This window comes from Lagenorhynchus albirostris, chromosome 3 (genome assembly GCF_949774975.1).
Source record: "Lagenorhynchus albirostris chromosome 3, mLagAlb1.1, whole genome shotgun sequence".
NCBI classification, from domain to species: domain Eukaryota; kingdom Metazoa; phylum Chordata; class Mammalia; order Artiodactyla; family Delphinidae; genus Lagenorhynchus; species Lagenorhynchus albirostris.
The window spans coordinates 33,830,732-33,851,590 of record NC_083097.1 but is presented as its reverse complement, the minus strand read 5'-3'; the positions used below and the strand labels follow the sequence as shown (position 1 = coordinate 33,851,590).

The window sequence follows — 20,859 nt, the reverse complement described above, 5'->3', positions numbered from 1 at the left end:
TAGGCATGATGTATTGAATCCACTTAAGAATCTAACATTTTAAACAAGGTGAAACAAAATGTAACAGAGAACAAAAAAAAAGCAATAAACATGTGTAAAGAGTTGGAAAAGGAGAATGTAGGAGGGAACTGAATAACATAAAACGTTAAGGACCAGAGACTTTGCAACTATGTACCATAACTCTTTGCAACTATGTACCATAACTCTAATGGGTTTTCATCATTTCTAGAACATACTGTAGTCCTTCTGAAGTGGGTTTCTCAATTTCTCCCTCTGTCTTTCAGAGCCCAAGTTGAGGGATCACATCACTTGAATAGAAAAAACAGTCAAAGTCGTCATGGGCGACCTCAGTATTAAAGTAAGAGAATTAATGGGGACTTTTATTTGGATAATGATAGTTTTAGGAGTAAATGAAATGGTTTTGACTGTTTAAGAATCTGCTTATGAGATTGCTTTATAAAGAATTCAGTTATCAATTCTACTTTTAAAAGAACTCCATCTTTCCCCAAAAGATAAACTCTATCGAAGTAAAGTTCTAAAGCACATTCAGTTCAAGGGCTTCTCAGTAGAAAGAAAAAGATTTTTGCCCAGAGCATCACTCTGCCATGCTCTTCAAAAAGTTTTAAATTTAATTAGTTGAAAACTTAATTGTTAATTATAAAGATAATACTTCTTCCTCCAAAAAATAATAACCCCTGAACCCTGTTCTGAGCAGAGACATCCTATTTTCCAATCAGGAAGCACCTAGAGCAAGTCTTGCACACAATAGATTTGTCATTATTTCCTGATTATTTGATTAAAGTATTCCACGTTGGAAAAGACATAGAACTTAAATGGGAACAATTTTTAAAATTAGCAGTTGTAGTATTATTTGTATGAAAACCATATTTTGTTTGGATCAAAGCCCTACACAGAAGCCAATGAAGAGGAAAAAATTCCCCTAAGAGGCTTTGGTCACCAATAACTATGTTTAAAATAACCAAAGCTATGCAATAAATAACAATGGAGTGATTATATATAAAAACCTGACCCAGTAACTGACCAAGCCAATCAAAGAATTGCTAGGATTTAGGGTAGAATAAAAGAGCACAGAAACTTTAAGGAAGGCCAGTTAATCAGGCAAAAATAAAGAGAAAATATACCTCTTTCTCCTTAATTAGGGAGATTACTGAGTCCCTGTATGCTAATTGTTAATTGCCACCTTGTGGCCCTTCCTCCCTGTGCAAAATTATTTTCTTCCCACCCTCCATTAAAAGACCCGTTCACTAAGGAATTAGATCTGAGATTTCTATCCTCCAGGGAAGCAATCCAATAAATTAATTGAAGCCAAATTATTAAAATCTGTGACACAGGTTCATAACTCTTTATTCGAATCCATAGAGCCAGACTTATTTCAGAATTCACAACTTCCCAGATTTCAGAAAAACATTACTGTGACAGTAGCCCACAATCAAACCTATTAATATTTTTTCAAGAACATGTATGCATATCACACTACATGAAAGAGGTAGGGCTTCCCTGGTGGTGGCAGTGGTTGAGAGTCCGCCTGCCGATGCAGGGGACAGGGATCCGGGAAGATCCCACATGCCGCGGAGCGGCTGGGCCCGTCAGCCATGGCCGCTGAGCCTGCGCGTCCGGAGCCTGTGCTCCGCAACGGGAGAGGCCACAACAGTGAGAGGCCCGCGTACCGCAAATAATAATAATAATAAATTTTTAAAATAAATAAATAAGAGGTAAAGACTACAAATAGCTTTAAAACAGTTCAGTTTGGGTTTTGCTACCAATGAGTTGGCACCAAATTTAAGAAACAAAATTCCAGTTTTCAGAGTCATTTAGTTTGAATTTGTGGATAAGGAATTGTGGAACTTTATTTCAGTGTGGTATCTTTCACTGAGGATTTTTAAAGCGAGGCCATGTTTTAGCCCAAAGTTACTAATGTTTCATAATATATAGTAATAGAGAATATGTCTTGGGAACTAGGAAGAAAGATTTTGGTTAAAGAGAGCTTTGCCAGTGACACTTAAATCATAACCTGTAGATTACTTCCCGCTCCATATATTACAGTAAGATCATTCAATTTATACTCTTTTTTGGAAAGATTCCACTGAATGATCCATGAAGGTTACAGAATAGGAGAATCTAATTTCTATTCAGAGTAAAATGTTGTGAATGCGTTTTCCTTACTCTAGGTGAGGAATTCCGCCCTTCTCCTCATCCAAACCATGTGTGAAAAACGCTACATTGAAGCCCAGGAAGGCTGGCCACTGATTGACTACATCTTCTCGCAGTTTGCAATGTCCAACAAGAATCTGGTACGAAGAGGGCGCCATTTTGAGTGCTGCCCTGTAGCAAGTTCAGTTGACTCAACTGGATTTTTAAAAAATATCTGTGGTCCAAGTTAGAAACTGACTTAGAGGTTACATTTCAGCCTTACCACTTTCACTAATAAATTTGTCAGCTTCTAGTGTGCTCGGTTTTCTTTCAGTGATACCCTTTTTAACTTACAATAAACCCAAGGTAGGTTAAATCAGTTTTTCCTAAAAAGGAGGAAACCTGGCCTCAAAAGCTTGGGGGTGGTTTGGAGACAGGCAGAGAAAGTGAATTGTTTCTAGAAAACAAGAAACATCCATACTTGTTACACCGGTTCCTTTGGATGAAGAGCCTGAAAAACATGTGCTTAAGATCTCAGTAATCTTAGCAAATTCATTGTAGCTGAAATTACAGTCCACTCCACTAGGAAGCAGTGTCATTGGAAATTTTTGCCCCAGAGATAAAAAGGGGAAAGGCCTGAGGGAGGAAAGGAGTAACTGCAGTCCAAGGATCCTCACAATGTTTGTTTTTCTGCTTCAGCCAGGGGTGTTTTTTTCTAACCCATTCCTCCAAAGAGCACTTTATAACAGGATTAGATACTGGAGACCAAGATTGCTGGATTCCACAAGCCCTTTAAGTTGAGTGACTGCATCCTCCACCCCAGAGGCTAAGAACACCTCCAAGTAAGGTCAGAGGCGACCGACAGCAAGGATTATGAACAAGTCACCTATTTCATCTTTCTTAAAGAGAAACCAATAAAACCTAACTCCCAGGAGACCGAAAAGGGAGAGAAAGGTATCCAAGAAACAAGCCTGGAGGTCTTAAAAACCCTGGACCCACTGATCATTGGAATGCCTCAGGTAAGGGGTCTTTTGTAACCACTCATAGTTAATTTGATCACCTTTCTAAAGCTCTGAACATTTAGGAGTAAAGATACGAGTTGGTACTCCATGTGTCATCAGCTTTTTGATGCTCTGACTAGAGGAATTATGTTGGGACGCTCAGTGCCAGCACATAATAGTTGCTCAAAAACAGGTGTAAAATTAGCTAAATAATCTTTTATATCTGGATGGCAAATGGCAGTTTATAAGCATCTTAATATATTATTTTTCTTCTTCCCCTGACATACTTAGACACATACTGTAAGTGGTGATTCTAACACAGTGAATGCTAAACTTTCCCCATTTATCTGGGAAGGTGTTAAAAGCACACATTCTCAGACCTCACTTGAGGCCTAATATAACCTGAACCTCAAGGGGATGAGCCTTAGAATCTGCATTTTGCTTAAGCAAAACAACCTGGAAAAGGATTTAATGGCCAGAAATACATGGCACAGCCAGGAGACAATCAGAAGGCCAGTTTAAGGGGATCACAGGCTTTGTCTAGGATGGTTTTTTAAGGTGTGGGTTTTGGATTACCGGGGCTGTTTATTTAAAATGCACATTTTCAGGCCACATGCCAGACCTAAATGAATCAGCGTATCTGGACATGGGGCCCATAAATCTGCATGCAAATAAAGTCCAACATTTCTGATGCATATTAAAGTTTGGGGAATTCTGATCTAGTAGTGAATGATGAAAGAGTAGTATAAGGCCAGACTCTGAAGGGTCTGAAATGCCAAATTCCTTCCTTGTCCTTGATAAGCCAATGAAAATTTTAAGCAAAGGCTAAACATTTTAAATGATAACTGTAGGAAATCAGTGTGTCGACACTGATTTAAGAGTAGACACTGATTTTAGAGTAGACTAAGCACAAAGAGTCTATATATGAGATGAGATGAGATTCATAGGGACTGGAACTGGGTCATAATAGTAGGAAGGGCGTGAGAAATCTTACAATTTAAGAAAGACTAGGGGGCTTCCCTGGTGGCGCAGTGGTTGAGAGTCCGCCTGCAGATGCAGGGGACACGGGTTCGTGTCCCGGTCCGGGAAGATCTCACATGCCGCGGAGCGGCTGGGCCCGTGAGCCATGGCCACTGAGCCTGCGTGTCCGGAGCCTGTGCTCCGCGCAACGGGAGAGGCCACAACAGTGAGAGGCCCGCGTACCACAAAAAAAAAGAAAGACTAGGCTTGGGACTTCCCTGGTGGCACAGTGGTTGAGAATCTGCCTGCCAGTGCAGGGGACACGGGTTCGAGCCCTGGTCTGGGAAGATCCCACATGCCTCAGAGCAACTAAGCCCATACGCCACAACTACTGAGCCTGTGCTCTAGAATCCATGCTCTGCAACAAGAGAAGCCATTGCAGTGAGAAGCCCGCGCACCACAACGAAGACCCAACACAGCCAAAAAATAAATAAGTAAAAAAATAAAATTGTTTTTTTAAAAAAAGAAAAGGATTAGGCTTAGTCTTGGTGATTAAATACAGATGCCAAGACAAAGGGAGGAGTCCAAGTGGACACCTAAGTTTCCATTAGAGGATCAGCAGATCAGCACCTGGGGACTTCCCTGGTGATCCAGTGGTTAGGACTTGGCGCTTTCACTGCGGGGGCCCTGTGTTCAATTCCTGGTAAAGGAACTAAGATTCCGCAAGCCATGTGGTATGGCCAAAAATAAATAAATAAATAAATTGAAAAAGAAGAAGGAGAAGATTAGCACCTGGAGCACAGCCAGCAGCAGCAGCGCAGTCGCCATCCACTCCCCGTCATTCTCACTCTGGACAGTTCCACTCGAGTCTTGGAGTTTGGAGAAATATTTGGGGGCATTTTTGGTTGTCATATTGACAAGGGGTTTAACGGCACTTGGTGAGTGGAGCCCAGCCCTCCCTGCAGTGACCCACAATGACGACTTGTCCTGTCCCAAATTCCAGCAGCAACCTCACGGAGAAACACTGACCAACACTCACTGCAAGTGGCACCTGAAAGTGAATGTGCTGTGCAGAGACTGTGTTTCATGATTTCATTTTGATTTGGCCTGAAGAGCAAAATAATCACACGTGAGAGAAAGTTTTCTAAATTAGAGGGAAACACACGGAGAGGACCAAAGAGGAATAATGAAAAAGAATAAGCAATCCTTGCATCTTGCCTTGTGTTTTCCACAGGTGCTATGGCCAAGAATCCTGACTCTTGTTACCACAAGAGTCAGAATATACAGGAATGTTGTATATATACGCAGAATATATGGGAATATACGGGAACGCTGAAATACCTGTTTAATATCATCAGAATTCTGTTTATGGCAGAGGAGAGGAAGAAGAATAATGCCAAGGAGTCAACAGCACTTGTCATCTCTACAGGAGCTGGTGTGTACATTCAAAAACAAAGCACAGCATTTCTCTTATGAGAGACTAGTTTCCGGAAAGGCTACAGGGCTTTGCTTGTAAACCCAAGCCCCATCTGATTTTTTCTAGGCCCCATAGCAGTAATGAAAATTGCTTTCTCTTTCTAGTGAAACTTCCTTCACCACAACAGCTACTGGCCAGACTTCTGGTGAGTGAGTTATGAAAAACCAATGTGGTATGAATTTAAACCAATATAGACAATTCAGCTCCAAATAAATGATAATAAAAATTACATAGATATTCCAAAACAAAAGAAACACTAAAATGGCATAATAAATGTTCTGCTATACTAATGACTCTGATGAAGATTTATTATTCACAAGATTATCTTCTCACTCTGAAATGTCTGTTAAACTTCATTTATGATTTTTTAAATAAACATAGACTGGATCTGATCCATAAGAACCATTCAAACAAATTCCACATCTGTTGTTTAGATTTCTCTCTCTCTCTTTCTGGCCATATATGTGCTTGAGCACTATTTCCACATGCCCTTATTTAATTAATAGATATATCTAAGTGTTGGTATGTTTCATTTATTTTTGGTTGATGGTTTCCATATATTTTTACACTTTTATCCTCAGAAGAAAATTGGGCAGATGGATTGTCTAAGTATTAGCTTTGATCTAGAATAAGTAAGAACAGACTGTGATGGTTTGTTAAAAGATTATCTAATGAAGGATTCAAGAGAATCCAGAACAGTGATAAAAAGGAAAAGGTAGGTGAGCCTTCTAAGTATCCCTGAGTTGATTAACAATTTTTCTTCCTTCCTCCAGGTAATATCTATGCTTGCCAGTTTAGGGAAATTACATGGGGTCGGTGCAATAGGACTTTTGAAGATATTGCCTGAGATGATTCACCCAAATTTGGTAGAGCTATGGAAAACACGCATACCTGAGCTCCTGCAGCCTCTGGAAGGTACAAAGGAGTGGGATCAGGTCTTTATCCACGGAGGCAAGAACACAAGGAAATGAGGCACCACTTCTATGTCTTAAGCCATTAATGTTCACATTAGGCAGTAAAAACAATGAACTTGACATGCAAGGTAGACCGCTCTATTTTGTCCTGGACTCCTTATGTTCTATTTCTCTACCAAATACTTATATTGATATTTTAAGAGGACCAGGTGTGTTACATATTTAGCAGGAACTTTTACTTTTGCTCTGGTCTTTTTTTTGTATTTAGAGAAGTTCTCTTTTGGTATTGTTCTAAAAAGTTATTATTCATCCATGCTAGAATATTAAGATATGGTAATTCAGTAGTTACTGTTGAAATTGGCAAAAAGCCTGGATTTTTATCGTGGATTGAAGACCCTCTGTCCGGCTGACTAGCAATTTAGGATTGCCAACATAGTAAATTTAATCTGAAATAACCATCCTGCATAGGGAGAAAGCTTGAAATGGAACAGTAGCAGTCAGTGCTGACCTGGATACTGGGCTGGGTTTTTTTTTTTTTTTTTTTGGCACTTACTGCATCAATTTCTATTTCTAGGAAAGAACACTAGTATCGTGCTGTGGGAGACCATGCTGCTTCAGGTAAAGCTGGCTCCTAGACTAATTGTTGATGATGGGGTGATGAAATCACCGAAAGTTACCCATCTTTATGAAAAAGAATTAGATTCCAAAGGACAGGAAACAACATTTCCTTTTCTTGAGAAAATCACTAGACTGTTAGACATGATCACATAAGAAGTTTAGGCTCTTTAAATCACAATTTGAACAATAATCTTTAGTCTTCAATTTGATTCAGAATTTAAGACAGTTTTGAAGATATCACTTACTAATATTTTTCTTACTAATATTTTTTTCCCTGTCTTTCTTAAATCTTCTCTAATTTTCAGTTTTTTTCCTCTCCTTGCAATTGCATTATTTCACCATTCATAAAAAGAAACAGAGATTAACATAATTTCCACTTCTTTGCTCCTGAATACAACTCCATTTCCTCCTCTATCTGCTTCTCACTATCCTTTTCCTGATGTCTAAACACCAAAAGGCCATGTTGTATCCCTTCTCCAGAAGAGAATCTTTCTCTCATCCATAACTTTTTGGACCTTGACAACCCAACAGTGCCACAGACAATGTCAAATCCCCAAGAGTAAATTGCAGACAGGAGTTGGACATTGGCTTTACAGAGAGCATTTTGATTTCAGGAGCCCACAGGAGATCAAGGAACCCATGGGCAGGGAGCTTTTAATCCAGCAGAGTTTTGGTTCATAAGCCACCTATACAGGAATTAACTATGGCTTCTTTATTTTTTTTTAATTGAAGTATAGTTGATTTACAATGTTATGTTAATTACTGCTGCACAGCAAAGTGATTCAGTTATACATATATATACATTCTTTTTCTTAACATTCTTTTCTGTTACAGTTTATCATAGGATATTGAATATAGTTCCCTGTGCTGTACAGTAGGGCCTCGTTGTTCATCCATTCTGTATATAAAAGCTTCCATCTGCTCACCCCGACCTCCCACTCCATCCCTCCCCCAAGCGCCACCTGCTTGGCAACAGCCAGTCTGTCCTCTATGTCTGTGATTCTGTTTCTGTTTCATAGATAGGTTCACTTGTGTCCTATTTTAGATTCCATACATAAGTGATATCATATGATATTTGTCTTTCTCTTTCTGACTTACTTCACTTAGTATGATCATCTCTAGTTGCATCCATGTTGCTGCAAATGGCATTATTTTGTTTCTTTTTATGGCTGAGTAATATTCCATTGTATATATGTACCGCATCTTCTTTATCCATTCCTCTGTCGATGGACGTTTAGGTCGCTTCCATGACCTCCCTATTGTAAATGGTGCTGCTATGAACATAGGGGTGCATGTATTTTTTTGAATTATAGTTTTGTCTGGATATATGCCCAGGAGTGGGATTGCTGGATCATATAGTAACTCTATTTTTTGTTTTCTGAGGAAACTCCATACTGTTTTCCACCAACTTACATTCCCACCAACAGTGTAGGAAGGGTCCCTTTTCTCCACACACTCTCTGGCATTTGTTATTTGTAGACTTTTGAATGATGGCCATTCTAACCAGTGTGAGGTGGTACCTCACTGTAGTTTGTTTCTGTTTTTTTGTGGGGTTTTTCTGTATTTATTACTATTTATTATAGAATAGGTAACTCTTTTATTTAGAGAAAGTTCAGGGTATTTTTAATGGTTTTTAAATTTATATTTAAAAAAATACCTGTCAAATGTTTTTGAAGAATTTGATTATAAAATTTGTTAGATTTTTAAAATATTTTAATTTTATTGGATTATAGCTGATTTACAATGTTGTATTAGTTTCAGGTGTACAGCAAAGTGATTCAATTATTCGTATACATATATTCATTCTTTTTTTAGATTCTTTTCTCATATAGGTTATCACAGAATATTGGGAAGAGTTCCCTGTGCTATACAGTAGGTCCGTGTTGGTCATCGATCTTAAATATAGTAGTGTGCGTGTGTTCATCCCAATCTCCTGATTTATCCCTCCCCCTCCCCCCCAAATCCTTTGGTAACCATAAGTTTGTTTTTGGTATACATAAGTCTGCTTTTGTAAATAAGTTCATTTGTACCTTTTTTTAAAATTAGATTCCACATATGAGTGATATCGTATGATATTTGTCTTTCTCTGTCTGACTTACTTCACTTAGTTTGATCATCTGTAGGTCCATCCATGTTGCTGCCAATGGCATTATTTCATTCTTTTGTATGGCTGAGTAATATTCCATTGTATATATGTACCACATCTTCTTGATCCATTTCTCTGTTGATGGACATTTAGGGTTGATTCGTATTTCGCTAATAATTAGCAGTGTTGAGCATCTTTTCATGTGAACTATGGCTTCTTTAAAATGTCAGATTTCAGTGACCTCTCCACAGCACCCCACCCCCAACACCCCCCTTCCAGAATCAGAATCTCTAGGTGGGGTACCTGCGAGCTCACAGGTCTTAATGATACCCACAGTGAATCTTATCCCATATGAGGTTTGAAAGCAACGGCTCTATGCTTCCTGGTCCTTAACTCTTGGATCCACCTCTCCTCCTATATTCAGGCTTCTTTTATCTTCCCCTCCCTCTCTCAAAATTTTTATCTTATTTTCCCCTGCTACCATTTTTTTTCTTTTCTTTTCTTTTTTAATTTTTTTTATTTTTAGCTGCATTGGGTCTTTGTTGCTGCGCGCGGGCTTTCTCTAGTTGCGGCAAGCGGGGGCTACTCTTTGTTGTGGTGCGCAGGCTTCTCATTGCAGTGGCTTCTCTTGTTACAGAGCACCGGCTCTAGGCGCACGGGTTTCAGTAATTGTGGCACGTGGCCTCAGTAGTTGTGGCCCACAGGCTCTAGAGCACAGGCTCAGTAGTCATGGTGCATGAGCTTAGTTGCTCCGCAGCATGTGGGATCTTCCCTGACCAGGGCTTGAACCCGTGTCCCCTGCATTGGCAGGCGGATTCTTAACCACTGAGCCACCAGGGAAGCCCCCCTGTTACCATTTTTAAATAACTGTTCTTACTAGGAAGGAAGGTTCTTTCTTGAGAAGCCTTGAGAACAGTTCTTTTCCTTCCTCCAATCTTGAGTATACTTCTTGGCTTCTTTTTCCAAACTGTCTGCATTTGCTTTCTTCCCTTATACTGCCAAGGTTGTACAATTTTTTTCTCTTCAAAGGATCCACTCAATGAGTTTCTATTAAGAAAATGAATACAAATCTTTTCATTGGTTTTGACATTGTGTTCTTTCCAAGCTTAAGGTAGAGAAAACACAGGAGAAATTGTAGATTTTAGAAACTGCAAATGGATTTTGTCCTCCAGAAAGACAAAAACACCTTTTTATGTATTGTTCAATGAAGAGGGACATGGGTTCAGACAACTGATTGTGGCCCTGGCTCAAAATAATTGATGAAATGAGGAATATTTCACTACTGGAGTTGAAGTTGGCAACTTGTGCTTGTATATCTAATTGGTTCTTCAAGGCATTTAATTCACTATTCCAAAAATGTCCCTTTTTCTTAGTATGGTGTAAAGCAAACTAACTTTGACAAATGGCGTTTTTTTCCAAATCTACCCAAACCTTGAAAGATGTTAACTTCAATTTTAAGTTTCAGATTGGATGAGTTCCTATTTTACGTTTTTTGGCAATTTTTATTTAAAAGGAAAAAGGAAGGCACTTACACGGAGTTACTTGCCCTTCCTGTGCATCTAATTCTTAATGGGAATTCGGAACAGGTTGTTATGAGAAAAGGAATAATCCCATGTAATATATACTTTATGCTTTTAGAATACATTGTAACAAAAAAGCACCAAGAGGGCTTCCCTGGTGGCGCAGTGGTTGGGAGTCCGCCTGCCGATGCAGGGGACATGGGTTCGTGCCCTGGTCCGGGAGGATCCCGCATGCCGCGGAGCCGCTGGGCCCATGAGCCATGGCCGTTGAGCCTGCGCATTCGGAGCCTGTGCTCCGCAACGGGAGAGGCCACAGCACTGAGAGGCCCGCGTACCGCAAAAAAAAAAAAAGCACCAAGAAAGCACATTAAACCGTCACATTAGTATCTGACTTTCACCTCCTACAACAGTTGCTCAAAGAGTCGTTATGGAAGATCAATGACGTAGCCTGGACCATTCAACTGAGTCGGGATTTCAACCAGCAAATGGACAGTTACGGCAACACCTCTGTTGAGAAGGTTGGTTTTTTAGCTCAGAGACCTTAGCTTCTACTTTATGAACAAAAGGAGGGAGAAATGGTTAGAAAAATGCTCCCTTCTCTTCACCTTACATTTGACCAAAAGTTACAGGGCCACACCTATCTGCAAGGAAAACTGCCGAGTATAGCGCCTTCAAGATAAATACATGCCTAACTAAAATTCAGGGGTTCTGTTCTAGAGAAGGAAGAAAAATGGATACTGGAAGGCAAATAGCAGCCCCTACCATAGCACTAGTTTAATGCAGCTTATGCCTTGGTTTACATTGGGCCAGTCTTGTGAGGCTGGCTACGAGAAATAATCTACTACAATTTTTTAAAAACTTGAAAAAAAAGAATGCTCAAAGGCCACTTCTTTCATTCCTCTCTCTCCACATGACCTCTACCAAACCCTCCACATTGTAACCATCCATTCCAAATGGGGTTTGAATCCAGCTTCTGCTACTTACTGCTTATGTAGCTTTAGGTAAATTTTTTAACCTCTCTGGAGCCTCAGTATACTCACCAACAAAATGGAAATTTTATCTACCTCTGAGGATTGTAGTGTTACGAGGGTTCAATGAGATAAAGTATATAAAGTCCCAAGTGAAGTGCCTGGCACATGGCATGTGTTTAATAAAAAGTAGAGACTTCCGGGAAGATGGCGGAAGAGTAAGATGCGGAGATCACCTTCCTCTCCACAGATACACCAGAAATATATCTACGCGTGGAACAACTCCTCCGGAGCACCTACTGAACCATGGCAGAAGACCTCAGACCTCCCAAAAGGCAAGGAACCCCCCACGTACCTGGTTAGGGCAAAAGAAAAAACTAAACAGAGACAAAAGGATAGGGACGGGTCCTGCACCAGCGGGAGAGAGCTGTGAAGGAGGAAAAGTGTCCACACACTAGGAAGCCCCTTCGCGGGTGGAGACTTCGGGAGGCGGAGTGGGGGAGCTTGGGAGCCGCGGAGGAGAGCACAGCAACAGGGGTGCGGAGGGCAAAGCGGACAGATTCCAGCGCAGAGGATCGGGCCGACCGGCACTCACCAGCCGAGAGGCTTGTGTGCTCGCCCGCCGGGGCGGGCGGGACTGGGAGCTGAGGCTCCGGCTTTTGTCGGAGCGCCGGGAGAGGACTGAGGTTGGCGGCGTGAACACAGCCTGCAGGGCGTTGGTGCGCAGCGGCTGGCCGGGAGAGAGTCCGGGGAGGGGTCTGGACCTGCCGAAGAGGCAAGAGACTTTTACGTCCCTCTTTGTTTCCTGGTGCACGAGGAGAGGGGATTAAGAACGCTGCTTGAGAGAGCTCCAGGGACGGGCGCGAGCCGCGGCTAAGAGTGCGGAGCCCAGAGACGGACATGGGACGCTGAGGCCGCTGCTGCCGCAGCCAGGAGGCCTGTGTGCGAACACAGGTCACTAGCCACACGCCCTTCCGGGGAGCCTGTGCAGCCCGCCACTGCCAGGGTCCCGGGATCCGCGGACGGCTCCCCCGGGAGAGCGCTCGGCTCGCCTCAGGCTGCAGCGTCACGCCGGCCTCTGCCGCTGCAGGCCCGCCCCGCACTCCGTGACCCTCCCTATCCCCCGGCCTGGGTGAGCCAGAGCCTCCGAATCAGCGGCTCCTTTAACCCCGTCCTGTCTGAGCAAAGAACAGACGCCCTCCGGCGACCTACACGCACAGGCGGGGCCAAATCTAAAGCTGAGCCCCTGGGAACTGTGAGAACAAAGAAGAGAAAGGGAAATCTCTCCCAACAGGCTCAGAAGCAGCGGATTAAAGCTCCACAATCAACTTGATATACCCTGCATCTGTGGAATACTTGAATAGACAACGAATCATCCCAAATTAAGGAGCCCTGTGGATGAAAGGCTCTTGGTGCTGCAGCCAGGAGTCAGTGCTGTGCCTCTGAGGTGGGAGAGCCAATTTCAGGACACTGGTCCACAAGAGGCCTCGCAGCTGCACATAATATCAAAAGCAAAAATCTCGGAGAGATCTCCATCTCAACGCCAGCACCCAGCTTCACTCAACAACCAGCAAGCTACAGTGCTGGACATCCTATGCCAAACAACTAGCAAGACAGGAACACAACCCCACCCATTAGCAGAGAGGCTGCCCAAAATCATAATACGTCTACAGACACCCCAAAACACACCACCAGACGTGGACCTGCCCACCAGAAAGACAAGATCCAGCCTCATCCACCAGAACACAGGCACTAGTACCCTCCACCAGGAAGCCTACACAACCCACTGAACCAACCTTAGCCACTGGGGACAGACACAAAAAACAACAGGAACTACGAACCTTCAGCCTGCAAAAAAGGAGACCCCAAACACAGTAAGATAAGCAAAATGAAAAGACAGAAAAACACACAGCAGATGAAGGAGCAAGATAAAAACCCACCAGACCTAACAAAGGAAGAGGAAATAGGCAGTCTACCTGAAAAAGAATTCAGAATAATGATAGTAAGGTTGATCCGAAATCTTGGAGATAGAATGGACAATAGAATGGACAAATTGCAAGAATCAGTTAACAAGGACCTAGAAGAACTAAAGATGAAACAAGCAACGATGAACAACACAATAAATGAAATTAAAAGTACTCTAGATGGGATCAATAGCAGAATAACTGAGGCAGAAGAACGGATAAGTGACCTGGAAGATAAAATAGTGGCAATAACTACTGCAGAGCAGAAAAAAGAAAAAAGAATGAAAAGAACTGAGGACAGTCTCAGAGACCTCTGGGACAACATTAAACGCACCAACATTCGAATTATAGGGGTTCCAGAAGAAGAAGAGAAAAAGAAAGGGACTGAGAAAATATTTGAAGAGATTATAGTTGAAAACTTCCCTAATATGGGAAAGGAAATAGTTAATCAAGTCCAGGAAGCACAGAGAGTCCCATACAGGAAAAATCCAAGGAGAAATATGCCAAGACACATATTAATCAAACTGTCAAAAATTAAATACAAAGAAAACATATTAAAAGCAGCAAGGGAAAAACAACAAATAACACACAAGGGAATCCCCATAAGGTTAACAGCTGATCTTTCAGCAGAAACTCTGCAAGCCAGAAGGGAGTGGCAGGACATATTGAAAGTGATGAAGGAGAAAAACCTGCAACCAAGATTACTCTACCCAGCAAGGATCTCATTCAGATTTGATGGAGAAATTAAAACCTTTACAGACAAGCAAAAGCTGAGAGAGTTCAGCACCACCAAACCAGCTCTACAACAACTGCTAAAGGAACTTCTCTAGGCAAGAAACACAAAAGAAGGAAAGGACCTACAATAACGAACCCAAAACAATTAAGAAAATGGGAATAGGAACACACATATCGATAATTACCTTAAATGTAAATGGACTAAATGCTCCCACCAAAAGACACAGATTGGCTGAATGGATACAAAAACAAGACCCATATATTTGCTGTCTACAAGAGACCCACTTCAGACCTAGAGACACATACAGACTGAAAGTAAGGGGATGGAAAAAGGTATTTCATGCAAATGGAAACCAAAAGAAAGCTGGAGTAGCAATTCTCATATCAGACAAAATAGACTTTAAAACAAAGACTATTAGAAGAGACAAAGAAGGACACTACATAATGATCAAGGGATCGATCCAAGAGGAAGATATAACAATTGTAAATATTTATGCACCCAACATAGGTGCACCTCAATACATAAGGCAAATACTGACAACCATAAAAGGGGAAATCGACAATAACACATTCATAGTAGGGGACTTTAACACCCCACTTTCACCAATGGACAGATCATCCAAAATGAAAATAAATAAGGAAACACAAGCTTTAAATGATACATTAAACGAGATGGAGTTAATTGATATTTATAGGACATTCCATCCAAAAACAACAGAATACACATTTTTCTCAAGTGCTCATGGAACATTCTCCAGGATAGATCATATCTTGGGTCACAAATCAAGCCTTGGTAAATTTAAGAAAATTGAAATTGTATCAAGTATCTTTTCTGACCACAACGCCATGAGACTAGATATCAATTACAGGAAAAGATCTGTAAAAAATACAAACACATGGAGGCTAAACAATACACTACTTAATAATGAAGTGATCACTGAAGAAATCAAAGAGGAAATCAAAAAATACCTAGAAACAAATGACAATGGAGACACAACGACCCAAAACCTGTGGGATGCAGCAAAAGCAGTTCTAAGGGGGAAGTTTATAGCAATACAAGCCCACCTTAAGAAGCAGGAAACATCTCGAATAAACAACCTAACCTTGCACCTCAAGCAATTGGAGAAAGAAGAACAAAAAAACCCCAAAGCTAGCAGAAGGAAAGAAATCATAAAAATCAGATCAGAAATAAATGAAAAAGAAATGAAGGAAACAATAGCAAAGATCAATAAAACTAAAAGCTGGTTCTTTGAGAAGATAAACAAAATAGATAAACCACTAGCCAGACTCATCAAGAAAAAAAGGGAGAAGACTCAAATCAATAGAATTAGAAATGAAAAAGGAGAGGTAACAACTGACACTGCAGAAATAAAAGAGATCATGAGAGATTACTACAAGCAACTCTATGCCAATAAAATGGACAATCTGGAAGAAATGGACAAATTCTTAGAAATGCACAACCTGCCAAGACTGAATCAGGAAGAAATAGAAAATATGAACAGACCAATCACAAGCACTGAAATTGAAACTGTGATTAAAAATCTTCCAACAAAGAAAAGCCCAGGACCAGATGGCTTCACAGGCGAATTCTATCAAACATTTAGAGAAGAGCTAACACCTATCCTTCTGAAACTCTTCCAAAATATAGCAGAGGGAGGAAAACTCCCAAACTCCTTCTACGAGGCCACCATCACCTTGATACCAAAACCAGACAAGGATGTCACAAAGAAAGAAAACTACAGGCCAATATCACTGATGAACATAGATGCAAAAATCCTCAACAAAATACTAGCAAACAGAATCCAACAGCACATTAAAAGGATCATACACCATGATCAAGTGGGGTTTATTCCAGGAATGCAAGGATTCTTCAATATACGCAAATCTATCAATGTGATAAACCATATTAACAAACTGAAGGAGAAAAACCATATGATCATCTCAATAGATGCAGAGAAAGCTTTTGACAAAATTCAACACCCATTTATGATAAAAACCCTGCAGAAAGTAGGCATAGAGGGAACTTTCCTCAACATAATAAAGGCCATATATGACAAGCCCACAGCAAACATCATCCTCAATGGTGAAAAACTGAAAGCATTTCCACTAAGATCAGGAACAAGACAAGGTTGCCCACTCTCACCACTCTTATTCAACATAGTTTTGGAAGTTTTAGCCACAGCAATCAGAGAAGAAAAGGAAATAAAAGGAATCCAAATCGGAAAAGAAGAAGTAAAGCTGTCACTGTTTGCAGATGACATGATCCTATACATAGAGAACCCTAAAGATGCTACCAGAAAACTACTAGAGCTAATCAATGAATTTGGTAAAGTGGCAGGATACAAAATTAATGCACAGAAATCTCTGGCATTCCTATATACTAATGATGAAAAATCTGAAAGTGAAATCAAGAAAACACTCCCATTTACCATTGCAACAAAAAGAATAAAATATCTAGGAATAAACCTACCTAAGGAGACAAAAGATCTGTATGCAGAAAATTATAAGACACTGATGAAAGAAATTAAAGATGATACAAATAGATGGAGAGGTATACCATGTTCTTGAATTGGAAGAATCAACATTTTGAAAATGACTCTACTACCCAAAGCATTCTACAGATTCAATGCAATCCCTATCAAACTACCACTGGCATTTTTCACAGAACTAGAACAAAAAATTTCACAATTTGTATGGAATCACAAAAGACCCCGAATAGCCAAAGCAATCTTGAGAAAGAAAAACGCAGCTGGAGGAATCAGGCTCCCTGACTTCAGAGTATACTACAAAGCTACAGTAATCAAGACAGTATGGTAATGGCACAAAAACAGAAATATAGGTCAATGGAACAGGATAGAAAGCCCAGAGATAAACCCATGCACATATGGTCACCTTATCTTTGACAAAGGAGGCAGAAATGTACAGTGGAGAAAGGACAGCCTATTCAATAAGTGGTGCTGGGAAAACTGGACAGCTACATGTAAAAGTATGAGATTAGATCACTCCCTAACACCATACACAAAAATAAGCTCAAAATGGATTAAAGACCTAAATGTAAGGCCAGAAACTATCAAACTCTTAGAGGAAAACATAGGCAGAACACTCTATGACATAAATCACAGCAAGGTCCTTTTTGACCCACCTCCTAGAGAAATGGAAATAAAAACAAAAGTAAACAAATGGGACCTAATGAAACTTAAAAGCTTTTGCACAGCAAAGGAAACCATAAAGAAGACCAAAAGACAACCCTCAGAATGGGAGAAAATATTTGCAAATGAAGCAACGGACAAAGGATTAATCTCCAAAATTTATAAGCAGCTCATGCAGCTTAATAACAAAAAACCAAACAACCCAATCCAAAAATGGGCAGAAGACCTAAATAGACATTTCTCCAAAGAAGATATACAGAGTGCCAACAAACACATGAAAGAATGCTCAACATCACTAATCATGAGAGAAATGCAAATCAAAACTACAATGAGATATCATCTCACACCAGTCAGAATGGCCATCATCAAAAAATCTAGAAACAATAAATGCTGGAGAGGGTGTGGAGAAAAGGGAACCCTCTTACACTGTTGGTGGGAATGTAAATTGATACAGCCACTGTGGAGAACAGTATGGAGGTTCCTTAAAAAGCTACAAATAGAACTACCATAGGACCCAGCAATCCCACTACTGGGCATATACCCTGAGAAAACCATAATTCAAAAAGAGTCATGTACCAAAATGTTCATTGCAGCTCTATTTACAATAGCCCAGAGATGGAAACAACCTAAGTGTCCATCATCGGATGAATGGATAAAGAAGATGTGGCACATATATACAATGGAATATTACTCAGCCATAAAAAGAGACGAAATTGAGCTATTTGTAATGAGGTGGATAGACCTAGAGTCTGTCATACAGAGTGAAGTAAGTCAGAAAGAGAGAGACAAATACCGCATGCTAACACATATATATGGAATTTAAAAAAAAATGTCATGAAAAACCTAGGGGTGAAACAGGAATAAAGACACAGACTTACTAGAGAATGGACTTGAGGCTATGGGGAGGGGGAAGGGTAAACGGTGACAAAGCGATAAAGAGGCATGGACATATATACACTACCAAAAGTAAGGTAGTTAGCTAGTGGGAAGCAGCCGCATAGCACAGGGAGATCAGCTCGGTGCTTTGTGACCGCCTGGAGGGGTGGGATAGGGAGGGTGGGAGGGAGGGAGACGCAAGCGGGAAGAGATATGGGAATATATGTATATATATAACTGATTCATTTTGTTGTGAAGCTGAAACTAACATACCATTGTAAAGCAATTATACTCCAATAAAGATGTTAAAAAATAAATAAATAAAAAATAAATAAAATTAAAAAAATAAAAAGTAGATGGTGGTTATCATTGTGGTTATAGTATTCCTAATTTTTTTTCTGAAAAAACATTTCCTAAGTCATTAAGTGTTCCCAGTATTAAGTGTCTCTTCCCCCAAATTCTTTATTAGCAACCTCTAACTCTTCTATGTAATTTTCAAAATTCCTCTCACTGATTGACTCTCTAATTTGGTACAGAGTACTGATTCTCCAAATTGGTCTATCCAGCCTGCAGACCCACCCATCAGAAAAATTTGGTGAGCAATGACTCATCTTCTTATACACGAACTAGCCTCGTGCATCTCAGGTAGTACCATTCATCCAACAGCTTCCAAACCCACAAGATTAGTCCAAGATAATGGTTGTATGAGTAGGCAGAGCAATTCAAGCAATGAGCTGCTTAGATGGCTCTAAACCTTTACACTTAACACCAGTAAAGTAAGTGTACCAACTAGCTTTAGAAGCATAACAAACTACCCCTGCTGGCTTAAAATAACAGGCACCTAGTTAGCTTACAATTTTGCAAGTTGACAGTTTGAGTTGGGCTCAACTGGGCAGTCTTCTGATCTCAACTAGCCTCACTGCAGTGCACTGGGGATTGGCTGGTCTGGGATGATCTTAACTAGGACAGCTTTTTTCTGCTACTTGCAGTCCCTCATCCTCCAGCAGGCTAGCCCAGGCTTGCTCTCATGGTGGGGGCAATGAAGTATGCAATATCTCCTGAGGTCTAAGCTCAGAAGGGGCATACTATTGCTTCTACCAATTCCATTGACAAAAGCAAGTCACAAGACCAGCCCAGATGCAAGGAATGGAGAAATAGAGTCGTCTTGATAGGAGCTGCAAACTCCCATAGCAGGGAGGCGTGGATAGAGGTGGGATAGAAAGGTTATGGCTATTTTTGCAATCAATGACATTTTTTCCCCAATTCTGGGTTTCTGATTTCTGGGATTCCTAGCCAAGTCCCCAAGTAAGAATGCACTATACATTGAACCTGACCAAATTCAGCAGAGAAGCAACAGATCAGCAGTACTGGGGGCCACTAAGGCTAGCTAGCCCTTCACACGTAAGTCATATTTCCCCCTGATCAAATCAGTTTTTTCTCAGCACAAGACTTTTCCAGACTCTTTCCTGTCCTTCTCCCAAGATGGAGTTAAATAGACTCTAGCAGCTTTGACCCCAATTAATATTTACTCCAGTTCTGTCGACAGTTTTCCTCATTATGATTCCATGATCATGGGGGTCTTCTGCCTGGACAACCGAGAGTGAAGTGGCTGCTACCTTGTCAGATTCTTACTCTGGTTTTACTCTTACTCTGGTAGTTCTTCCACCTGTTTTATCACCTTAGGTCCCCCCTCATCCCAAGTCAGACTAATGCGTACAATTTCTCCTGAATGTACTAATTTAACTTCATTTGTTACTACTAGATTTTCCTTTCCTCCTGTGCCATACATCCTTTCTGATCAATAATGACCACTCCATATCGGAGCTCTGCAGGGTCCTTAGAGTGGACTTCCAACTGGCCACTTTACTCTCCTGTGTGTAACAAGATGGACAGTCTAAATAAAGAGATGCCAATCTGGTATTACATAGCTATATATACACACATGTTCATATACCTATTTACATCTAGGAGTGTGCTATACTGTTCAAACACAAGCCACTGAGGGGCTGCCCCACACCTCCAGGCATAGCTCTACATCATACATGGCCTCTAACAAAAGATGACAGGAAGACACGACTTTCCTACTTGCCTTTTCTCCATCCCGACACTGCAGAAGTAACCAGGGTAGGGCTGGCATAATGAATCCAACATTCTCACCACCTGTAAGGGAGATGGAAGCCACAGAATGATTCCCCACATGCTCCGCCTCCAGTGTTCCTCCATGGGGTGCTTTCCCTCCCCAGTTTAGAGTTCCGTACTAAAGACACAATGCGTATGCAAAAGTTCCTATGTGAATTTTCTTTTTCACTCCTAATACCATTCTGGCAGCACTTCTGGACAACTCACTCTACTCCTGGGAGAGAGATAATAGTAGAGCATACAAAGTATTATTTTCAAAATTACTATACTCTAAATCTCCTAAACTATAAACTAAGTCAAT

General features: G+C 40.8%; 1 protein-coding gene across 1 annotated transcript in view; it reads left to right on the top strand.

Annotated features, from left to right (window-relative positions):
* Positions 1-20,859, top strand: part of MROH2B (maestro heat like repeat family member 2B) — a 67,473-nt gene that overhangs the window by 14,130 nt on the left and 32,484 nt on the right. Inside the window, 9 exon segments of the mRNA XM_060146295.1 lie at positions 285-358; positions 2,190-2,312; positions 3,060-3,170; positions 5,347-5,385; positions 5,421-5,547; positions 5,694-5,734; positions 6,363-6,504; positions 7,078-7,121; positions 11,138-11,245. Of these exon segments, the coding sequence (XP_060002278.1) occupies positions 285-358; positions 2,190-2,312; positions 3,060-3,170; positions 5,347-5,385; positions 5,421-5,547; positions 5,694-5,734; positions 6,363-6,504; positions 7,078-7,121; positions 11,138-11,245 (809 nt within the window).